The 22218-nt window shown below is 57.0% G+C and overlaps 2 protein-coding genes across 5 annotated transcripts in view; one reads left to right on the top strand and one right to left on the bottom strand.

The window, feature by feature from the left end:
- The window catches only part of HBEGF (heparin binding EGF like growth factor), a 6516-nt gene extending 5989 nt beyond the window's left edge, over positions 1-527 (bottom strand). The window contains exons 1-2 of the mRNA NM_204849.2: positions 430-527; positions 162-350 (exon numbers count right to left, since the gene is read on the bottom strand). Of these exons, the coding sequence (NP_990180.1) occupies positions 162-350; positions 430-472 (232 nt within the window). The 5' untranslated portion in view covers positions 473-527. The remainder of the gene's footprint in view (positions 1-161; positions 351-429) is intronic.
- Positions 1-22218, top strand: part of SLC4A9 (solute carrier family 4 member 9) — a 23226-nt gene extending 1008 nt beyond the window's left edge. Inside the window, exons 1-21 of one of the 4 annotated variants that reach the window (XM_015293554.4) lie at positions 5466-5792; positions 7277-7437; positions 7617-7760; positions 7873-7934; positions 8272-8429; positions 9731-9818; positions 10106-10260; positions 10877-10993; positions 11208-11382; positions 12222-12355; positions 12481-12752; positions 14404-14459; positions 14579-14761; positions 14900-15013; positions 16304-16465; positions 17289-17467; positions 17663-17735; positions 20283-20351; positions 21008-21181; positions 21311-21469; positions 21827-22147. In XM_015293554.4, the coding sequence (XP_015149040.1) occupies positions 5530-5792; positions 7277-7437; positions 7617-7760; positions 7873-7934; positions 8272-8429; positions 9731-9818; positions 10106-10260; positions 10877-10993; positions 11208-11382; positions 12222-12355; positions 12481-12752; positions 14404-14459; positions 14579-14761; positions 14900-15013; positions 16304-16465; positions 17289-17467; positions 17663-17735; positions 20283-20351; positions 21008-21181; positions 21311-21469; positions 21827-21877 (2949 nt within the window). In that variant the 5' untranslated portion in view covers positions 5466-5529 and the 3' untranslated portion in view covers positions 21878-22147. Of the gene's footprint in view, positions 1-5465; positions 5793-7276; positions 7438-7616; positions 7761-7872; positions 7935-8271; positions 8430-9730; positions 9819-10105; positions 10261-10876; positions 10994-11207; positions 11383-12221; positions 12356-12480; positions 12753-14403; positions 14460-14578; positions 14762-14899; positions 15014-16303; positions 16466-17288; positions 17468-17558; positions 17736-20282; positions 20352-21007; positions 21182-21310 lie in introns of those variants that run through there. The other 3 variants (XM_025154989.3, XM_040647036.2, XR_005839525.2) reach the window with 3 other exon arrangements.

Here is a 22218-nt window from a genome sequence, read left to right as displayed (position 1 = left end):
CCCCAAGGCGCTCCGCAGCCGTCGCTGGAGCTGCTCCCCGCTCCGGCCGAGGCCCCGCCGCCGCGCCCCAGCCCCACCGGCAGCTCCACTGGGTCCCCCTGGGTTCCCCCCAAGACCGAAGTTCGGGGGGGAAGACCCCCTCTTCCGCCGCCCACACGTACCTCTCGGAAGTTCGCTCAGCGCGTCCCCCGAGGCCGCTCCACCGCCCTCCTTCTCCACGATGCCCCCCAGCAGCGGGGCCGTGGCCGAGACCGACGCCACGCCGCCACCCTCGTGCAGTAGCACCTCGTTGTGTAGCGCCTCGCCATGCGGACCGTCGCGGCCGAACTTGCCTACTGCCGCCGAGCACACTACGGGGAGAGAGGCGCGGTGAGATGGGACCGAACGCACCGCATCCCTCGCCCGCTCCCGGGACCCCCAGCTCCGCACCTGCCGTCAGCAGCGCATGGATCAGCACCACCCGCCCGTCCATAGCCGGGCACAGCGTCCCTGCAGCCGCTCAACTCAGCCCCACTCCGCAGCGACTCTTCGTCCGCGCGGCCCCGCCACGGGTAGAAGGCGGTGGGGCGGGGCAAGGCGGGGCTGGGGGCCGCCCCTCCTCCGGGAAGGGCTTCCCCAGGCCACCGCGGGGCCGCCTCCGTCGGGGTGCGTTCGTTGCGTTGCGAGGAGTGCAAGATGCGCTCTGGAGCCTAATACTACCGTGGAAAGTGGTCTGGAGAGGAGCGGGGCTCCCCTAAGCACCACCCGCGAGGTGTTGGAAGCAGAATACAACGGCTCGGAGCTGAAACCTCCTCCTTGGTACTGGTACTGGGGCTGGGAACCATTAGAAGACTAGTGATAGGACGAGAGGTGAAGGCCTCATGTTGCACCAGGGAACATTCAGGTTGGATATTAGGAAACATTTCTTTGCAGAAACCGTGGTGATGCACTGGTACAGGCTACCCAGGGAGATGGTGCAGTCACTGTCCCTGGAGAAATTTCAGAAATGTGGAGATGTGTCACTGAAGGGCATGGTCAGTGGGCATGGTGGAGACTGGTCAATGGCTGAACTCAGTGGTCTTAGTGGTCTTTTCCAACCTTCATGATTCTATGATTCAGCTGTGTGACTCTTTCCCTGTTACCATCCAGTGTTGATGGGATACAGCTCAGTACGGCAGCCTGCAAAGGTAGTGGAGGTCCTTTTTGTCAGAGGAAATAACTGCAGAGTATGCAAAGGGCCACGGAGAGTCTGAAGGGGCTGGAGCACCTCTCCTATGGGACAGGCTGAGGGAGCTGTGGTGTTCAGCTCAGAGGAGGCCCAGGGGTGACCTTGTCAGTGCCCATAAATACTTCAAGGGAGAACATGTAGAGCACAGAGCCAGGCTCTTCTCAATGTGCCCAGTGCCTGAACAGGAGGTGAAGAGCACACACTGCAACACAGGCGGTTGCCTCTGACTGTCTGGCAGCACTGCTCTGCTGTGCAGGTAGCAGAGTGCTGGCACAGTGATTGGAGACACTGCGGGGTCTCCTCCTGGGAGATCTCTGAAGCTGAATGGATGCAGTGCTGGGCACCCTGCTCTGGATGGCTCTGCTGTGGCACCACTGAGCCAGATGGTCCCAGAGGTGCCCACCAGCCTCAGCCCCCTGCGACTCCATGATAAGTCCTGGAGCCACCTCTGTGTCTGGATGGTGAGGCCATTAACCAGGTGGACTTGTGGCTTCCTCAAAGAATGTGGCACATCAGTGGGTTGCCCTGGCTACTGGCCCCATTGCTCCAGCAGTCTGTGTCCTCTACCACCCTGGGAACCACTTTCGGCTGTGTTGTGATTTGCCTTATTTTCATCCCAGGTGACAGGCCAGAAAACACTGGTGATGCCAAACACTGGGCATGTGCAGTAGTTAGGCATTGTTCCAGGTCACGTTTGGCATGGCCGCCTGCCCTGCATTGTTCCTGGTAGCTCAGATTCCCAGGCCCAAAACCCTGATGCCAGTTTCAGTTCCACACAGCGCAGCACAGTGTGATTAAATATTCCTTTGATTGTTGTTGTTGTCTCCAAGGAATACTGCCGGATTTGGTAACCCCCTGGCTCACACCCTCTGCTTTGCTCAGACCTGACTTTTGCAATTGTTTGCTGGATGGTTTTCCTTCCGGCTCCTCCAGGCATCATCAGCCTTTAAGAATTTGGCACAGAGGCAGCATAGGCGAGGTGAGTGTGTCACTGCGTGGCAGCTCCTGCCTTGCTGACCTGCTGAGTGCCAGCACCTCCAGCACCCCCGCACATCCCTCCCCACTCATGTCCCTGCCTCAAGAAGGGATTTTCACCCCTGCCAATTCCCTGCCACCAAAATCCTCTAGGACAACCTTGTGCAGCTGAGGCACACAGGAAGAGGTGCATTTGCATTACCTGGCAGAGTGCAAAGACAGCACCGAGGTCAGCAGAGGTGCCACTGTGCCCTGGAAGTGGCTTTTGCTCCACACAGCCCACGCAGCCGAATGGGGCACATGCTGGGCCTGGCAGGACCAGGGTGCTCCCAGGTGCTATTCCTGGCCCTGGGCTAGTTCCAGTGCCTTTGCAAACACTTCCCCCCCTGCCCTGTTCTTCAGTCACTCTTTTCTCTATCCGTTGTGTGAAAAGACCTTTTGCAGACAGAGGGAAATGGTGGAAAAAACTGGCTGTTCCAGAGGAACCACAGCAGCGGACAAGCTCAAAGATACATCAAATACATTGAGTAAACACTCTGGGAGAGATAAAGAAGTTTACAGTTCCCTTTTGGTTCCTTGCAGCTCTGTATTGAACACCAGCAACTCCAGAGGCAAAACCACTTCTCCTGCATTCCCATGCTTCCACTTCCCTGGGGCTGCTCTGGGAAGGTCCGGACAAGGCAGGCACCGCACTGGGAGCAGCTCCATGGTCCCTGCTGTGCTTGTGCCCTGGTGCCAATGTGCTCCCACTCTGCTGCCAGCAGCCCCCCAGCCAGGCAGCCCCACAGCCCTGCTGTCAGCTGCACACCGCCCGGCTGTGCACCCCGGCACACTCCTTAGGAAAGCGCCGTTATCGCAGAGCAAACAGAACGGCTGTACGCAGAGTGCAGCTGGGGTGGCAAAGACTTCTAGATGACTCGGGTGACTGAGTCCAGCCCCGAGGGCAGCGTTCAGCTCCCTGAAACATGGCAGCTGATCCGTGGCAGACGGAGAAATGGGAGAAAAGGGCCAGCACTAAACCAAGGGCAAAGTAGGGGTGGACAGACGGGGCCGCGGCACACAGCAGGCGAGTAGGACGGCTGCGCGGGGATCCTGGCGGAGCGGGGAGCGCTGCGGCGCTCTGAGCGGGGACGGCTGCTCGCGGGCCACCCGTGCCCAGCGCTGCCGAGCCCAGGAGCGCGCCGCTGAGCCCGCTGGCAGCCGGATTCCCCCGGGCTCCCTCCTGCGGTCTCCCGTAGCCATCGCAGCCTTCAGCTCCGACGCCTCCCGGCAGCTGCAGGGCACGGCCTGAGAGCCGAGGGTACCGAGACGCCCGTGCTAGCTGTGCCCCGCAGTGCCGTGTGTTGCTTCCTTCTCTGTGCCTGTGGCAAGCAGGGTTCTGGTGGGGTGACCCCGCTCAGGACCTACTGGTTGCTGGGGGCTGGGAGGAGCGGTGGGATGCAGGCACTGAGTAGGGCAGGGGCATGGGGCAGTTCTGGCTGTAGCCTTGGATAACGGGTTTGATGGGGAGGGATCCCATCTTGTCAGTGTGGGACTGGGTGCCTCATGGAGAAGTGGGCTGACTTTTCACCGCAGCTTGGGGAGGGCAGAGAGAAGGCTGAGCAGCACATAGAATCATAGAAGCATTAGACTTGGAAAAGGCCTCTGGGGTCACAAAGTCCAACCGTCAGCTCAACCCCACCATGCCCACTAACCACATTCCCAGTGCCACATCTACATGTTTCTGGAACACCTCCAGGGTGAGTTATTTCACCACCTCCCTGGGCAGCCTATGCCAGTGCATTACCACTCTTTCACAGAAGAAATATTTCCTAACACCCAACCTGACCCTCCCGTGGCACAACATGAGGCCATCACCTCTCATCCTGTCGCTGTTACCTGGGAGCAGAGGCTGGTCCCCACCTCGCTACAACCTCCTATCAGGGAGCTGCAAGGAGCAATGAGGTCTTCCCTGAGCTTCCTCCAGATTGAACAACCCTGGCTCCCTCAGTCACTGCCCACAGGATTTGTGCTCCACATGTGAGAGGAGCTCCTGTCCCTGCTTGGCAGAGGGGGGGCCTGGTGTATCCAGGTCACCAGAGCCACATCCCAGCCTCACCCTCAGCTCCAAGCCCATTGAGCCTGAGCTGCAGTTTCTGCAAAGCAGATCTCAGCACACTTCAACCCAGTGTGTTCCCCTTTGGCACAGGGGCCAAAGTTTATGGCCACCCATGCTGCCCTGAAACGTGATGTCTGCCACACTGGTGCCTGGCTTCAGGCCACACTGCTCCCATCGGTGGCTGCTGCATAGACTGGCCAGCTGGTTCCAGTACAAGCAGCCTGTGTTTGCTGGGGTGTTTGTGCTGCATGTTGTGGTATTTGCACTCTATACAATGAGGCTGTTTGTTTGCAAAGAGTGAAGGTAGCAAAGCCTGGTGGCAACACATTCTGTGCAAGCAGGGCCATGTGTTGTGGCAACACAGCACACTCATCTCCATCCCGTTTGGTCTGGCGGTGTGGGCATCACTTGGTGCTCTCATACCTTCTCTGGCTGGGGCCACCCTGGCTGCCAGCTGTAGGCTGCTGGTGGGGCTGAGGGTGGCAGTCAGAGGGGCTCCTTGCTGCCCTAGGGATGCAGGCTGTCTCCTGCCAGCCCCTTCTATCCCACTCAGTGGTGATTCCCTCAGTGGTGACACGTCCCTCCCAGTCATGCATCCCCACGACCCAGTGACAGCAAGGAAGGACACCGTGCCAGATCCCTCTGCCTCAGCATTGCTGCCACAGGGCCATGCACTTCCCATCCCATGCACTGACGCTGCCATCAGAGATCACTCTTGGCCTTGCCATGTGCTCTCCAAAGCCCTGTGAGGTTTGAGAGGGCTTGGAGCCACACTGCTTCTTCCCAGAACATAAGAGAAGTTGTGTTTGGCCTCAGGGGCAGGTGCATGTGCTGGGGTGTGACATTTAGCTGAAAGAGTCAGACCTCATCCTCTCTGCTGTAGTTACAGAATGATGGCAGCAGCTGTCTGCATTATGCTCGTGTCCCCTGCAGTGATCCAGGTGAGTAGCGATGGGCTGTGCTGCCCACCAGCCTAGGTTTGATGCAGCTGTTGGCAGAGCTGGGATTCCCCAGTCTCTTGCCCAGGTGGGCAGCTGGGGCAGCAGGATCCACTGACACCAAGGCCTTCAGGGCTGGCCACTGTGTTTTGATAACACTGTTTGGGGTTTGGTTTCTGGCTGTTGGTCTGTGGCCAGTTTGAACTTGCTCACAACTTTTATAAGGGCATGATGAGTGAGGTGCTGCGACTACTGGCAGCTGCAGAAAGCAAGTGCCTAGTGGTGCATGTGGCTCCTGGCTGCTCTGCACAATGAGATCCGAAGCTCCTGGGCCAGCCGGCACAGCTCCAGCTGTGCAGACTGGGCAGGGGGACTCTGCAACTGGCAGCTCTGAGGTCCTCCACACAGCGATCAGCCATAGCATCTTCTCATCGAGCATCTCCTCTGCAGCTGAGCGCATCAGTGCCATCCTGCCGCAGGAAGAGATGGGGGACCGAAAGTGCCCACTGCTGTTCGTCCAGCTCAATGAGCTGCTCAGCACTGCAGCAGGTCTGGCATGGAGAGAGACAGCTAGGTAGGCAGTGGGCAGCGGGCAGGGCCTGGCAGCACACTGGGAGTGCGGGGGGAAGCCTGTAAGTGTTCTGCCTTGGGGAGTGCCCCAGAAGCACCCTACTCTGTGGGAGTGCTGAGTTTGCTTTGCCATCTCCAGTGTCCGCACTGTGCCTTCCAGGAAACTCTTCTTCCTGATTTTGAGTGACTCATTTCATGGGAAAGCTTCTGCCCCCTGTGAGGGCATGGTGTCAGGCTGGATGCAAATGGTCGTGCTGTCTTCTCACAGCATTCACGTATTCTCTTAGTTCTGCTTCTGCATTCACTGACTCTCCAAGTCCTCGGCAGCAAGCCAGTGGTGGGAGTGCTTCACTGTCTGGCTGGGCAGAACTGAAAGCACTGTGCTGTGGGAAATGGGCAAAGAGGACATCATGGGAAAGCTGGTCAGAAGGATGTGCTCTGCAGGACATTTGCATCAGAGGTGAAGCCTGGGTGCAGTGTGAGCAGTCAGCGGTGCCGGGCAGCTCTTCCTCAGGGCAGGGGATGTATCCTTCCCACAAACCACTGGTGGGAAAGGAGGTGCACCGCTCACCTCAGAGAGCTGGGGCACTGCAGGTGTGAGAGGTCTGTGGCCATGATGCCAGTACATGTGCCTTGAAGCCCTGGGAGATTATTTGGTTTCTTTTCCAGAGCAAGCAAGAGTGGCCTATAAAAAGGGCTTGGCCGGGGCAACACTCCCAGTGTGGAGCTGGGCTGCAGTGGGAATGCAGAAGCAGAACCTGAAAGTGACTCAGATGTTCAGGGCAGCAGGAATCAGAAGCAGCCTGGGGGCAGAGCTGAGTGCCAGGAGGGCAGGTAGATCATGGGGAGGGCGATGGGATCCTGGGCAGGGGCACAGCAGAGCCAGGCCCATCCCAGTTCTGGCATGGGGCAGGAGCGTGGCTGGGAAATGCCATCTCATCATGTTGCCCCTGTGCAGCTTGACAGCAATGCCTGAAGGAGACATGAAGATACGTGCTAGTGGTCCCCACGCAGCAATAGGCCTGCCACAGAGTCCTACAGGTCTGGAGCCATGTGCCTCTGGGGCTCTCCCAGCTCTCGACCCTCCTCTCCCAGTGCAGCTGTGCGCCAGGCAATGCTCTGAGGCCTGGCAGCGGGCTGCCCTGGGCACTGCCCTGAGGGGTGGTCAGCACTGCCCTGTGGGTCTGCTGGGCACACTTGCCTTGTGCTGCGTGCTGGTGGACAAAGGGAAGCTCTGTGTGCGACACTCTGCAAGGATTTGGCACAGTCTGACTATGGCAAACTGCTCCAAACACTTCTCTTCTGACTGCCAGCAAGCACTGTTGGCCATGGGGCTGGGTGAAATCCCACCAGCCGGGGGAGCAGAGCAAGGTGTGGGGCAGCAGGGCCCCATGCCCAAGCCAAGCTTAGAGATCTGTGCTCCTGCTGCTGAGCACATGACACCAGAGCAGACATTCCCTGCTCCTGACTGCACTTCTCCCTGGGCAGGTGGATTAAATTTGAAGAGAAGGTGGAAGATGGAGGGGAGCGCTGGAGCAAACCCCACATCCCAGCACTCCGCCTGCACAGCCTCTTTGAGCTGAGGACATGCCTGCAGAAGGGGACAGTGCTGCTGGATCTGAGTGCCCACAGTTTCAAGGAAATAATCGGTAAGTGGGTAATGCAGAGAAATGGGATGGGATGCTCCCAGGACAGGAGCCATCCCACCAGGAGATCCCTAGACAAAGCAGTGACCAGAGGGTACCTGGATCCACCAGCAAAGAGGGCTTTCCCCAGCAGAGCCCCGTGGCTGGGCAGAGCTGGGGCTCAGCACTGCCCTGTGTTGCAGGAAAAGCACTCTCTGCGGAGCCTGAGGTATGGGAGCCCGAGCTGCGAGACTGCCTGTCAGCTTTGCTGCTCCGTCAGCCACTGCACCGAACTACCATGGCCCCGCTGCGTGTGCTCACAGAGCTCAGCCTTGCTCCCTGCAGAGGTACACCTGGCACCACAGCAGGGGCTGGCATGCTGCTGCTGTCCCTGGGATATGTACCATGCTGACCTTTTGCTTGTGTGTGTATTTTGCTGCTTGTTCTGTTTCTTTGCAGGGAAGGCCAAATCTTGCCCTGAGCCCAGAACCCAGTTCTCAGAAACACCTCTCAAGGAGCAGGTAGAATGGGAGGGGCTGGGCAGATGGATCAGGTCTCTGTGGGAGAAACAGTTTTTCCAAGAAATGCATCAGTTTCTTGGTCTCAGACTCCAGATGAGCTGAAAAGTTCTGTCCACAGATGGCACAGAGAGGTTTTACAGGTCAGGACCTGTGTCTGTCACTGCAGGACACAGCCTCCCTGACGTGTTCTCAGTGGGGGAAGCAGAGAGTCCCCAGGCCACAGGGCCCAGAGGAGGTGGGGGGGAGGGGGGGTCATGGTGTAGGTGGTGAGGCTGGAAGCTGGAGATTGGTCTCAATTGGCCATTCCACATGGACCTGACTTCTCATGGCCTTTCAGCTGAGAAACCAATTTAAGAAGAAGCTCCTGCCAGGGGCTGAAGTAGCCAGCATTATGGTCGGGGAAGTCGACTTCCTGAAGAAGCCATTTCCCGTCTTCATTCGCTTAAGAGAGGCTGTGACCCTTGGCTCACTGACTGAAGTTGCCCTCCCCAGCAGGTAACTGGAGCACAGCCAGTGGCCTTGTAGCCCACTCTGCTGTCAGTGTCCCTGCTGCCTCCTGCATCCCTTAAGCTCTGTGCCTTGGAGCACAGAACAGCCATGAGGGCCCAGCACCAGTAGAAAGACCTTCCCTGGTAAAAGCAAAGGAGAAGACACCAAAAGTCACATACAGAACCTGCACGCAGTACCGAAACCTCTACTCATTGCCTCCCCTCCTGCATCCTGCAGCACCTCAGGAGCACTCAGAGCATTGCAGTGGGGATGAGCTGAGAGCAGTGTCACCACTGTCAGGCAGCCTCGGGACACAGACCAGTGCTGCCCCTACATGGGCTCTGCATTCACCCTCCTCCCTAGGGGCCTCTGGATGCATTCCACTTACTTTCTGGGATCATCAGTGATCAAGGCTGGAAAGGGATGCAGATTTCTAGGACCTTCTCTCTCTCTTGCCAAGCTGCACCGTGGGGGTGCTTTCTAGAGCTCTTGTCCGGAGCAATGTCAGCAGAGAGGGTGAGGAACAGGGACAGGAGATGTTTTTCCATGGTATCATTTGAAGCTGTAACAAGAAAATGTCAGTGTGTCTCTCTGAAGTGGGGACTTCCTTAGGAAGCACCCTGAGGAGGGGTAGGGATCAGGATGGACATTGCCACCTCCTGGTCACTCAGGCCAGAGCACCCGTGATAAGCATGCATGGAGCAGAAGATTCACTTCCTGCGCTCTCCTTAATGGGAAATGTATGGCTTTGGGGTCGAGGCAGATCCATGTGGGGTCTTGCTGAGTGTCTTTATTTGGCTGACAGCAACTGCTTTTCATGTGCTTTCCGAATGGCCCTTTTTCCTCTCTGGGCTGAAATGGTATAGAAGGAGAGCTTGTCCCTGCCCATCTCTATGCCCTGAGTGCCATTCCCCTTTGCCTGCCACTCCGAGGTACAGTCAGCATTTTGGGTCTATCTCCCACTCAGATCCATCTCTTGGATATTAACTCTCTAGTTTTCCCCTAGTCCTGATGCATGTACGTAGGTCATTACAAAAGTGATGCCTCCTATTTATTTTCATGGAAACTGCAGCAGATACAAAGAGCACAATAACACAGCTTGATAGTGCAGATTCTCAGCTACAGAACACTATTTTCTGATACAGTCACCACCATTAGCCAATTTGTGCAGATGAACCCACCCACTCCCCATATGCTTAGCAGACTGCCTGCAGAGCACCTGGCAGCACACTGCCTGCTCTCAAAAGGAGCTCTCTGAGAGAAGCTGCTGGTACTGCAGTGTTCATGGGTTGCTGTCTTGTCTGCAGGTTTCTTTTCATTCTACTGGGCCCCCAAGCCAAAGCGAAAGCCTACCATGAGATTGGAAGGGCTATGGCCACGTTGCTGACAGATGAGGTGAGCTTAACACAGCAAATGTCTTGAGCACACAGCAGCAGAATGGGGCCTGAGCTGAGGACACCAAGGTTCCTCTTCTCTTCAGGCTGCAGCAGAGGTGGCCAAGGACAGGGTGGGCTGGCAGCCTTCCTGGCCCAGGATAAGAAAACAAAGAATCTGGGTGGTTATAAGGTCTAAGCACAGACACTACAATGGGCTGGATGGGTGCCTTCCTCAGTGATGTCTACATACTGGGAGAAAGGCTCTGATTAGCCGAATGCAGGGGTTTGTGGCTAATCTCACCACAGCTCTTCCAAGGGATTGCCCGTCAGGCTAAGCACCAAGAAGACCTCATTGCAGGGATTGATGAGTTTCTGGATGAACTGACTGTGCTTCCTCCTGGAAAATGGGACCCCAGTGACCGAATTCCTCCACCACGCTGCCTGTCGTCCCCAAACAAGAGGTATCCTGGGGGGAGGGCACCCACAGCCTTTGCTGGCTCTTGTGGAGGGTCCCAGCTGGAGACCTCTACTGCAAGCCTGTGATGCTGAAATCATAGAATCATAGAATGGTTTGGGTTGGAAGGCACCTTTAGGAAATCTGGGTCTCAATGGGGATGAAGGTACCTAGGAGCCAGCCAGTCAATGAAATATTCCTGGCCAAGCCCCTTCACAGCTCCAGCTGATGCAGACCACAGCTATGGTCCTGGTGCTGTTAGTTCTGCAGTCCCACTTGGCTCTTGCCAGTGAGAGAGTGGCAAAACCATCCCATTCAGTGCTCAAGCAACAGCTGCTGGAAACGTGGGGCCTCAGCACCTTCCAGCAGGACACCTCCTGCTCTGCCTAGCTCCTCTTCCATTACTGGTCTGTATGGGGTTGGTTCAGGATCTGGCCTGCTGACTGGTGGGGATATCTTGTCCTCATTCCACCCCACCTCGCTGCCAGGGAATACAGAATGTCCCTCCAGCCCTGTCCCCTTTCCATCCTCTCTGTCCCCTGATAGCATCTTCTTGATGCATCAGTGTCCAGAGGGCTCTGGTCTGCAGCCCAGATGTTTGGGCTCCCCTGTCTCTGCCTCAGGATCTCCATGCGCCTGCGGGAGTGGAAATCTCACTGCAATGGGAACACAACTGCTGTCAAGGACTGGCCTAGCCTGGCCCACCTGCATACCAGTGAGGAGCTAGAGAGGACAGGAAGGTCAGTGCATGCAGATGGGTGATGGACTGGGGTGAGGCCTCGCCTGCTACATCAGTCCTGGCTCCGCTGGACAGATTGCTGCTGCCAGGGCCACTGCCTCCAACCAGCACTGGCCAATGATTCCAAGCGGGGACTCTGCTCTCCAATGGTGGCCATGGCCAGTTGGAGGGTGCTCAGAGCCCTGCTGCCTCTTCTCCTCTCTGGGCTGCTGCAGGCTCTTTGGGGGGCTGATCCGAGACATCCGAAGGAAGGCACACTGGTATCGCAGTGATTTCTCTGATGCCATGCACATTCAGTGCCTCTCAGCAGTTCTCTACATCTACCTGGCAACGGTTACCAATGCCATCACCTTTGGGGGCATGCTGGGGGATGCAACAGCCAACATGCAGGTCAGTGTGCCTTGGGGTGCCAAGTTGGGTATGGACTGTGCTGCAGAACAGTGGGGTATGTGGGGTTTGCCAGCACTCCTCAGGGCAGGGCTGCCCGGGGAGTGCCACATGGAGCTCCCTGCTCATGCACTGCTTGCCCAGGCTGCAGGGCCTCCATTGGCAGTCCCAGAGCACTGGCTGGGCCTGAGCAACTGTAGTGCTCAAACCCTTCCCGGCTACCCAGAGTCCTGGTACCCAGCCAGGACCCCTCACTCTGTCCTGCAAGGAAGGTGGCTGCCCTGAGCATGGTATGCAGGCACAGGCATGGCTGGCTGTGTGCTGGGGTGCCAAGCACTCCCCTCAGCAGGCTTAGGGGAGCTGTGGCCCCTGGTGTAGCCCCGCTTCTGCAACTCTATGCTTGGGCCACGTCAGGACCTGGGTCCACCGTTGGGCTGGCTTTGGTGACTGCTCAAGTGTGGAGCTGGGGTGACTCCTGGAGCAGTGGCTGGCCTCTCAGGCACCTCTCAGATTCCTTCCTCCCTCCTTCAGTTCGACATACTGACATCACTTGTGGTTGGGGTGATGTCACCCATAGTCAGGGTGCCTGTTTCACCTTGTGTGGCTACCACTCTGAGTGCTTGGAGCAGAGCAGGGACCCACAGGTTCTCCCCAAGCAGAATTACCTCACAACTGTAGCCATTGCCAGGTCCACATGCCTTTTGTCCCCTCCCTCCTGCCTGTGAGGCTGTCACCCCAGCACCTGTCCTTCTGCTGGCATCATCAGGCTGACAGCACCCGAGTGCTGTCCCCCTGGCCCCACTACACACCTGGTCCTGGCATCCCATCTCTCTGCACTGCAGGGTGTACTGGAGAGCTTCCTGGGCACTGCCTTCACTGGCTTCATCTTCTGCCTCTTCTCTGGCCAGCCCCTGACCATCTTGAGCAGCACTGGCCCAGTTCTGGTCTTTGAGCGTCTCCTCTTCTCCTTCAGCGAGTAAGAACTGTGTGAGGGCATCTCCCCATGTGGCAGCCCCCAGCTGCACCATCCCTGGACTGAGCACAGGCTACTTTCACATGGCTGAGTGCCATAGTGAGGGTCTGGGCCACTCTCCCTACTAGGGACTACGGTCTGGACTACCTGGAGTTTCGTCTTTGGATTGGGCTCTGGGTGGCCTTTTTTGGCTTGGTTTTGGTGGCCACTGAAGCGAGTCACCTGGTGCAGTACTTCACCCGCTTCACTGAGGAAGGCTTCTGTGCCCTCATCAGCCTGATCTTCATCTATGACTCTCTAAAGAAGATGCTGAGCCTAGCAGAAGCCTTCCCCATCAACTGGCACTACCGGGCTGATGATGTGACCTTGTACAGCTGCACTTGCAACTTGTCTGGCCCAGGTGAGTGCAAGCTGTCTGCCACAGCTCCTGCCCACACACTCAGTGTGTCCCTGGGCCGAGTCCCTGCACAATGCTGGTGGGCAGAGTGCTGGGCTGTGCTCACATGGTTATGCCTTCACAGGGACAGAGTCCCAGCATGGCAGCCTCAGTAATATCTGCTGTGCATTGGCCTCCACACCTCACTCAGAGTTGCACAGGGGAGATGAAGGATACGGGCATGGCAGGAGGTGGTGGTCCCAGGCACCACAGGAGCTAACTGTGGCCCCAAGGAGCACCACAGTTCCCAAGAAGGATGAGAGATGTCTAGCTTAAGGATGCCTCACAGCCAAAGACAAAGGAGGCTGCTCAATCCTAGCCTTGCCTGCCCAGCCATATTGGCACCTGGTTCTCCCCCATGGCCCTGGGCATCCCCACACCTTGCTTAGGTGCAGGCATAAGAGTGAGCAGTCAGCTGCATGGAAACATCACCTCGTCCTGCCCCTGTACTGGTTGGAGCCAGACCTTTTCCAGTGGGATACAGGAACTACCTTCCTGCCACAACCTGCCATGCACCAGGGACTCCTGATGAGCCTCTTTATGCTGCAGGGCTCGTGTCAGGACAGGGTTGCCATCTATATCCCTGGTCACCTGGGATGGAGCACCCTGACAAGCACAGTCCAGCTCCCAGTGCCAGGAGCAGGCATCCAGTCTGTCACTCGTGTCCCCAGATGTACCCTGTCCCCTGCCTGTAACCCCAGGTCAGACTGCTCCCAAAGGCTTATCCCTTCTTTTGGAGTGGCACTGCCTGTCCCCCTCTGCTCCCCTCCCTCTGCCTCCTGGCTCATGCAGGGACAGAGACCTGAAGAAGCCTGGGGCTGTGCTCCTGGAGCCTTGGCAGTGCTGGGAGTGGGGTGAGCTGCAGCTCAGCTCCTGCAGCTTGGGGCCAGAGGATGTGGGGCACTGGGGAGTTCAGCAGACCATGCAGCACCTCAACAGACTTTCTCTGTAGTCTATAATCTGGTCTATAATTCAGAGGGTGTTTCATGGGGTCTGAACAAGATGTGTCTCTGCTTCCATGGTGATTACTATGTCTGCAGGACCACTGTGGCAGTGGAGCCATGGCACTGTGCACCTGAAGCACCAGTGCTAGGCAGAGCTTGGTGCTGCTGTTGACTGTTAGTGTGCTGATGCTTCAGCCAAGCCCTTTCCAAGCCTTTACAACCCCAGAAGCACAGCTTTGGGCTGGAAAATATCACCCTGAAGGACTGAAGTTTGGTCAACTTCAGGACCGCTGGAAATGGGCTGTAGGAATTGCTGAAGGACTATTTTAGCATGGCAGCAAGGAGACAGCAGTGAAGAACTGTGAAGGATGTGAGGATGCCTTGTAAGGTCTGCGAGGGGCTGGGCCAGGGATGCATCCTGGAAACCTTGACTTTGGTGCTCCCAGGCATCGGCCCTGGCCTGGTGCTACCCAGAGCATCCAGCTGCAGGCCAGGCTCTCCCACTGCCCAGTGTCATTCCCATGCCTCAGGAGTCCCACATGGCCCCATCTGGGTAGCCAAGCCAGCTCAGGAGTCCTGGGAATATTTTGGGGAGAGAGTACTGGCTGCTTGGTGCCCAGCTCTGCAGCCCCATGGCTCCTGGGGCACTGACTCCCTCCATTGCCTTGCAGGCCATGTCTCAGCAGGCAACAACACGCTGTCTCCTCCACCTACAGCCCTGCAGCAGGTACAGACCCTTCTCCTGGGAGGGGACACACAGTACCAGGCTGCCCACACTGGCCCTTTGGCTCTAGTGCCACATCCGTGGCTCATTTCCCCCCCTTCACCATTCCCACATCCTCACAGCCTCCTGCAGCCTTGGTCGCACTGAGCCGGGCCCAGTGCCTGGGCCGAGGAGGCCACCTCCTGGGGACCAGCTGCCAGTATGTGCCTGACATTGCTCTTCTGTCCTTCCTCCTCTTTGGAGGCACCTTCCTCTGCTGCACCACACTCAAGCATTTCAAGAGCAGCTGCTACTTCCCCATGGGGGTGAGTGCCCCCCAGCTGCCCAGCTGGGGCTGACCCTGGGGTGTTTCTGGGGCTGTGTGAATGGTTCCTCTGCCACAGCTGCCCGGGAATGGTCCCTGGCCAGTGTGGGTGAAAACTTCCTTGTCTGTGGCATTGCAGCTTCGGAAGCTGGTGAGTGACTTCTCCATCATCCTGGCCATCCTCATCTTCTGTGCCATCGATGCGGCCCTTGGCCTGGAGACCCCCAAGCTCCTGGTTCCCAGCGAGCTGAAGGTGACCGACAGATGGGGGCACTACCAAAGAGCAGCTGGCTCAGCAGCAAGCCTCATGCTGGTTGCGTGGCTGGGCTGAGCCATCAGGGCAGGGGATGCTGTGGCTTATATGAGGCCTCCAGCACAGCCTGGAGGAAGGAGGATTTGTAGGAGCACAGAGCCTTTGCTTGAACTTGCCTGCTCTTGGCCAGCCTGGGCGCATCCCACACACGCTATGGGTGTGTGAGGACTCGCCCTTGCTGGCAGGAGGCTGCCAGTTCATCTTCCCAGCTTGTGAACTGTCTCCAGCATTGTCTCAGCCATCGTGGAAGTCTTGGAGAAGAGAGGAGAAAGCAGGCTTCCTGGCAGGGCTGGTGTCTTCCCTACATGCCCCCAACCTAGCCAGACCCAGTACAGTGTGAGGAGTGCTGGCCAGTGCTCCAAGCACTGACACACCGAGCTCACTCAGGCTAGATGGCAAGCCTGGTGATGCTCAGCACTGTAGGATTTGCTGTGCAGTGCCTCCAGGAGCTCGCCTCCTCACTTCTCCCCACAGACAGCCTGGCTGTGCCTGGATCCCCAAAAGCTGGCCTCCCCCAAATCCTACTGTGCTGCCAGGCTAGTGTACCCTGGCTGGACATTGCAAGCTTTGCTGGTGAGCAGGCTTGCATCCTCTGCAGAACCTGTCCTACACTTCTGCTGTCTTTGCCATCGATGTGGTCTGGGTGGAAAGGCACAATGGACTTGTTCGCATGACTACCCTGCAGCCCTATGCTGCTGCCCCATTGCATACAAGGAGTTGGGCCACAAACAATCCTGTGGTCTGTAAATGGCCTGGCAAGGTCCTGCTGATGCAGGACAAACTTACACTGCAGCTCATGCTGGAGCAGGAGTTGTGAGCTCAAGCCTGGACTTGGGCTCCCCACCCTGGGTGTGGAGAGGGATTGGCAGAGCAAAGGATCAGGCTCTGCTTCTTCCATGAACTGGGCTGTAGTCCATGTGTGCTGCTACCTGCTTGGGCTCTGCAATATCCCCTCTTCCACCCACAGCTCAAATGCTGCCCCTGCAGCTTACTCAGGTGGGCACATGCTGTTCTAGATGTGCCCAGCACCAGCTCATGGTGCCCAGGAGTAAGCCCTGCTGCAGTGGGTGTCCTTGCAAACTGCTGGGTGAATTACACTCCCAAGGAAGGAGCATCCAAGGGCATCCATGTTGATCCAGCTTTTGTGCCCACGAGCTGGTCCCTTCACTCTGCTGTGCTGCAGGCCCTGTAGGCACATGGTGGCTGGCATGACCTTTCTGCCTTCTGCAGCCCACAAATCCCATGAGGGGCTGGATTGTCTTCCCCTTTGGAGCCAACCCCTGGTGGATCTGCCTGGCGTCTGTGGTGCCTGCCATCCTCGTTACCATCCTCATTTTCATGGACCAGCAGATCACAGCTGTCATTCTTAACCGCAAGGAGTACAAGCTGCAGGTGAGCAGGGCTCAGGGGTGGAGGGGTGCTGGCAGGGTGCTGGCTGCACATAGGGAACACTGCTCTACCCTGTGTGTGAGCTCTGGCCTGAGTCAGGATGAGCAGGCAGGGAAGAGCTGGCATTGGCAGTGCCAACATCTTGGTGTGTTGGCTCCTGTAGAGGCACAGCCCTTGCCAGGCAGGAGGCAGTGGGACTTGCTGTGTTGGGGGTGTCAGCCCTCCCACCAGCTCTGGGGGTGCCCCTGAGCCTCTCCCTCTGTGGGCATCCCCCCATGCCTCCATCACCCACTGCAGGAGGGGCTGTGGATAGGACTTGGTGGGGGACAGCGGGCATAGGACATCGCTGGGACAAGTCAGCTGCAGGCTGCAGACATCCTCAGGGCTGGGCAGCATCATGGCTGATCACCAAGAGAGTGCAAATATCAGGTTGTAGGCTGGGCCTTGGGCTTTTTTGACTCCATCTGAAGGTTTATGATATTTACAAATGCTCTCAGATACATGCAGGACCTGGCAGGGCTCCCACCACATGCCTGCCCACAGCATATGGCTCATCCTGTCACTGTGAGCTCTGGGACATAGATGTGGCTCCGCAGGGCTGAGGGACAATGCTCACGGCATAGTCAGGCAAGATGCCTCTCCCTAGCCTTGCCATGTGGCTCATTCTTGGCTTTCTACCACATCTGCCACCTTCTCTGATGGTCAGCAGTAGCTCAGGGGCTGCTGTCCTCTGTGACAGTATCCTGTCCCCATCACACTGGGAGGGCCTCCCAGTGCTGCCGTGGCCCATGGCTCACTCCCAACATCGATGTTTCCCTTGTTGCAGAAAGGGGCAGGCTTTCACCTGGACTTCCTCTGCGTCTCACTCCTGATGATCTTCACCTCTGTGATGGGCCTCCCCTGGTACGTGTCAGCCACTGTCATCTCCCTGGCACACATGGAGAGCCTCAGGAAGGAGAGCACCGCCTCAGCTCCAGGCGAGCAGCCCGAGTTCCTGGGCATCAGGTACGGCCTGAGCTCAGCTGTACAGTGAGTTGCTCCCCATCCGGGCTGGAGCCCCTACTCTGGGGGACTCCTGCACCTCTCCTTCCCACAGCAGTGGCACCAGGGGAACAGGCTGCTGCTCACGCAGGCTGATGGGGGCTGTGGGTGCCTGGGAGAGCCTGGACACTCCTGTGATGCCTGCACTGCTGCCTGCAGGGAGCAGAGGCTGACCGGCCTGGTGGTCTTCATCCTGACTGGAGTCTCTGTCTTCCTGGCACCCATTCTCAAGGTACGGAAATTGGCTCCTGGTGTTGGACTCAGGGTGTCTTTGCCTCCTTTCTGAAGTTGGCAGTGTGCACTGCAACCTAAGGGTGGTTCCCAACCCTGTTGCTCCTCCAGCTTCAGCACACGGAGACCCACCCAACAAGGAGTACTGCACTGTGTGGGAAGGGACCTGGCAAAGGCCAGAAGGTTTGGCCCAATTGCTGCAAGGTGGCCCCAGTAGCCAGCTCACGGTTCCCCCCAAGGAGCCAGTCCTGTCCCCTGCCACCTCCTGTCCCATCACCAGACCAGTGCCAGCACTCACCTGGCACCACAGTGAGAGTGGCAGAGGTCCTGGTTGTGCTTCCTGCTATATCTGGGTCACTTCCAAGTTGGGTTCCTTCTCCTCTAGCATCATCTCTGTTCCCAGTTGTGAGGATGGCAGAGATAATAGAGATGAAAACTTCCTGCTCCTCCCTTTACAGTGGGTGGGGAGATGCAGAGTGGAGACTGCCTGTGGGACTTCTGCTTGGAGCTTTGCTAATGGGGCTGTGCAAATATTCTGTGGTAGCCCCAGGACTTGAAGCTTGGGCAGGTGATGCATCTCAAGTGGCTGTCTTCATGCCAGAGAAGCTGGCCAAATCCTAGGCATTTCCCACAAACCCAGTGGAAGTTGATGGGGTGCAGAAGGTGACCCCCCTTGCCTGACCAGGCCTGGGAGAAAAATCAGAACATACTGAGCAACATGATGGCAGGAGCCTGGCTGCATACTGGGGAAATGTGCTTATGAGAGAGGAGGTAGAACAGAGAGCAGCCCAGAGGTGGCAGGATCTGGATGCAAGGGCAATCTGGCTGTGACATCTGTCACCCCATTGATCACCAGTGTTGATTCAGCTGATCTCACTGCCTAGGCAGAAGATCGGCTGAACTGTTGACATTGTCTACCTAGACTGCAAGAAAGCTTCAAGAAAACTTCAACCCTGTCTCCCACAGTACTCTCCTGTAAGCTGGCAGCCCATGGCTTGGACAGATACACTCTTGTCTGGGTAAAGAACTGGCTGGATGGCCAGGCCCAGAAAGTGATGGTGAATGGAGTTCCATCCAGCTGGCAACCAGTCTCACTGGTGTTCTCCAGGGGTTGGTACTGGAGCCTGTCCTGTTCAGTATCCTTACTGATGACCTGGATGAGGGCATGGAGTGCACCTTCAGTAAGTTTGCAGATGACACCAAGTTGGCAGGAAGTGTCATTCTGCCTGGGAGTAAGAAGGCCCTATAGAGGGACCTGGACAGGCTGATCACTGGGCTCAGGCCAACGGGATGAAGTCCAACAAGACCAAGGGCTGGGTCCTGTGCTTTGGCCATGACAATCCCAGGCAACACTACAGGCTTGGAGCAGAGTGGCTGGAAGACTGTGTGGAAGAAATGGACCAGGGAGTGTTGGTTGGTGTTAAGCTGAACGTGAGCCAGCAGTGTGCCCAGGTGGCCAGTGGCATCCTGGCTTGTGTCAGAAATAGTGCTGCCAGCAGGAGCAGGGAGGTGATCATCTCTCTGTACTCAGCTCTGATGAGGTTGTACCTCAAGTACTGTGTTCAGTTTTGGGTCCCTCGCTACAAGAAAGACATCGAGGCCCTGGAGTGCGTCCAGAGAAAGGCAACAAAGCTGGTGAGGGGTCTGGAGCTTTATGAGGTCTTATGAGACCTCCTCACAGGTCTTATGAGGAGAGGGCTTGTTCAGCCTGGAGAAGAGGAGGCTCAGGGATGACCTTATTGCTCTCTACAGCTACCTGAAGGGAGGTTGTGGTGAGGTGGGGATTGGACTCTTCTCCCATGTAACTAGCAATAGGGTGAGAGGGAATGGCCTCAAATTGTGCCAGGGGAGGTTCAGGTTGGATGTTAGGAAATATTTCTCCAAGAGAGTGGTCAGTCACTGGAATGAGCTGTGCGGGGAGGGGGAGGGGTCACCATCTTGAGGTGTTCAAGAAGTGTTTAGATGTTGTACTGAGGGACATGGTTTAGTGGGAAATATTGGTGATAGGTGGATGGTTGGACTGGATGATCTTGGTGATCTTTTCCAACCTTGGTGATGCTGCGATTCTGTGACTCTCCATCTGGCCTGCAGCTCCACACAGTGCCAGCCAGGGGACAGCTTGGTGTGCTGTTTCACAGAGCTACCTTCTGTCTGCAGCTAGGCCGCGGCCCTTTGGTCACCCATCCCAGGGCAAAGCCTGCATTTGCTTTGTCAGACACCCCACTATTTATAATTCCAATGCTGTAAGACACATTTCCAAGTGCCTTGGTGCCTTATCTCCAGTGTGGGTTACTCCCGGCATGTGCTAGAAAGTGGGGCAAGCTTGTATCCCCTCTCTGAAGGTGGTGATATCCTTGCATCAGTTCCCATCATAGACAGGAACACCTCCAGTTGTAATGCCATTGGAGCCAAAAGATAAGCAAAAATACATGAAATGAAATTGTGCTGTTCAAAGTGAAGAAAACAAACGCTGCAGCTGTATACACAGACTGGTCTTACAGGAGACATAGCCTAGAGAGTGCTGAAGCCTCACCCTGGTGTTTTGCAGTATATCCCGATGCCAGTGCTGTATGGGGTCTTTCTGCATATGGGAGTGGCAGCTCTGAACAGCATCCAGGTGAGTGGGGCTGCACAAAGCATGTCTCTGGATTGCATTGGGATACTTGGTGGGTTTTAGAGAGGAAGGGCTTTGCTAAATACCAGCTCACACTGTGCAGCATGGCTCAATGGCTGGAATGTGGACCTATGATCGGGCAGAGGGAAGGAATGGTGTCTGGGTTGCTGGGGAGCATGAGTGACTCCTGCACTGGTGGATCAGGTGGTTTGAGTGAAGCAGAGGCACCAGTGGATGGCTCAGAGCAGCTCCCTTACAGCAGCTCTGATTTGACACCTCTGCCCTACTCCTGCTAAACCCTGGGCAGGGAGAATCCATGCTCCAGAAATATCTACCTTTTTTTTTTTTTTTTTCTATTTTTTTCCTAAACATCTGCCTGGAAAGAGCTCCTCTGGACTGGGGCAGTGGTGTGACCATAGCCCCAGGTTCTGTAGCACTGTTCAGATCAACTCCCCTGCAAGAGATCTCATAAGCAGCCCTGGCAACAGCATGGAGTGGCAGGGCAGAGAGCTTGTACTGCTTTGGGGGCAGTCACTGGCACCCCTCTGTACTAAGTGATGGGGTGGTCACAGCAGGGAGGTGGGTGACAGCTGACTGGAAGTGTGTAAGCGTCCCTTCCCTGTGCTGTGTTTGAGAAGCTTGCTGTCCTCTCCCTGCAGCTCACAGATCGAGTGCGGCTGCTTCTGATGCCTGCAAAACACCAGCCAGATCACCTCTATCTCCGCCATGTGCCACTGTGCCGGGTGCACCTCTTCACCTTCATCCAGCTGCTGTGCCTGGCCATGCTCTGGGTCATCAAGTCTACCGCGGCTGCCATTGTTTTCCCAGTGATGGTAGGATGTCTCTTGTAACCAGACTGGTTAAAACCCACTGACCTGAACCCACACGGGAAGCATCACACTGCTAGTCCCCTGGCCTAAGCCCTGTGCACAGTGCTGATTTATGCTCTGCCCTGGCCCCAGCTGCTGGCTCTGGTGGGGATCCGGAAGGCGCTTGAGTGCATCTTCTCCTTGCATGACCTGAGCTGGCTGGACAACAATTTGCCTGCAGCAGCAAGGAAGGAAGCAGAGGGGAAACTGCACAGGAAGCAGGAAGAGCAGGAAAGCAATGCTGATGAAGAGGTGGGTGATATGCTGGGAGCTGTGCGCTTTTGCAGCCATCCCCAAGGACTCCGCGGTGCAGGGGCTGCACCTCGCTGGGGCATGCAGCTCGGGCAGGAACAGCCAACAGCCCCAGCACAAGGTGCCGAATCCAGATGGAACAGCACCAGAGCTGTGGTGCTTGCATCTGAGGAGCAGCTGTGGGAGCAGGGACAGCAGCAGAGCTGGCAGAGCCGGGCCATGGGCTCAGTACACTCTGTGCTGTAGTGATGCCCAGCGGTAGGCCGAGCAGCTACAGGGGCTGGATCCTGTGAGCACGGCTGCTGGAGGGCGACTGGGAGCACTGCCAACTGCATCACCCCCTTGCTTCTCCTCCAGTCTGAGCTGATGCATCGCCAGGGACGAGAGATCAACATCTCTGTGAATTAGGGCTGCGGCTGGACAAGGCACAAGCAGAGCAGCCTGGACCAGGCCTGCTGCTCGCCTCCTGCTCAGCGCTGACACAAGGCCCACTGGCGGGTGCTTATCACCTCCACGTTGCAGTAGGGCCGGGTCCTGGGCTCTGGCTGCAGGCGGCCTCGCTCCAGGCCTGGCCCGGCTCTCAGCCTGCAGGTGCCGTGGCCCCGTGGCACGCCGGTGCACTGCAAAACTCGCTCGGATAATGACAGATAATCGGTATTTGAATAAACGGCGCTTTGACCCTGTGCCATTCTTCCCGCTCTTCCTTCTGGAGGAAAAACCGTCCTCCGGCCCAGACTAAGCTCGCAAGC

This window comes from Gallus gallus, chromosome 13 (assembly GCF_016699485.2).
Source record: "Gallus gallus isolate bGalGal1 chromosome 13, bGalGal1.mat.broiler.GRCg7b, whole genome shotgun sequence".
Classification (NCBI taxonomy): domain Eukaryota; kingdom Metazoa; phylum Chordata; class Aves; order Galliformes; family Phasianidae; genus Gallus; species Gallus gallus.
This window is presented reverse-complemented; position numbering and strand designations above follow the sequence as displayed.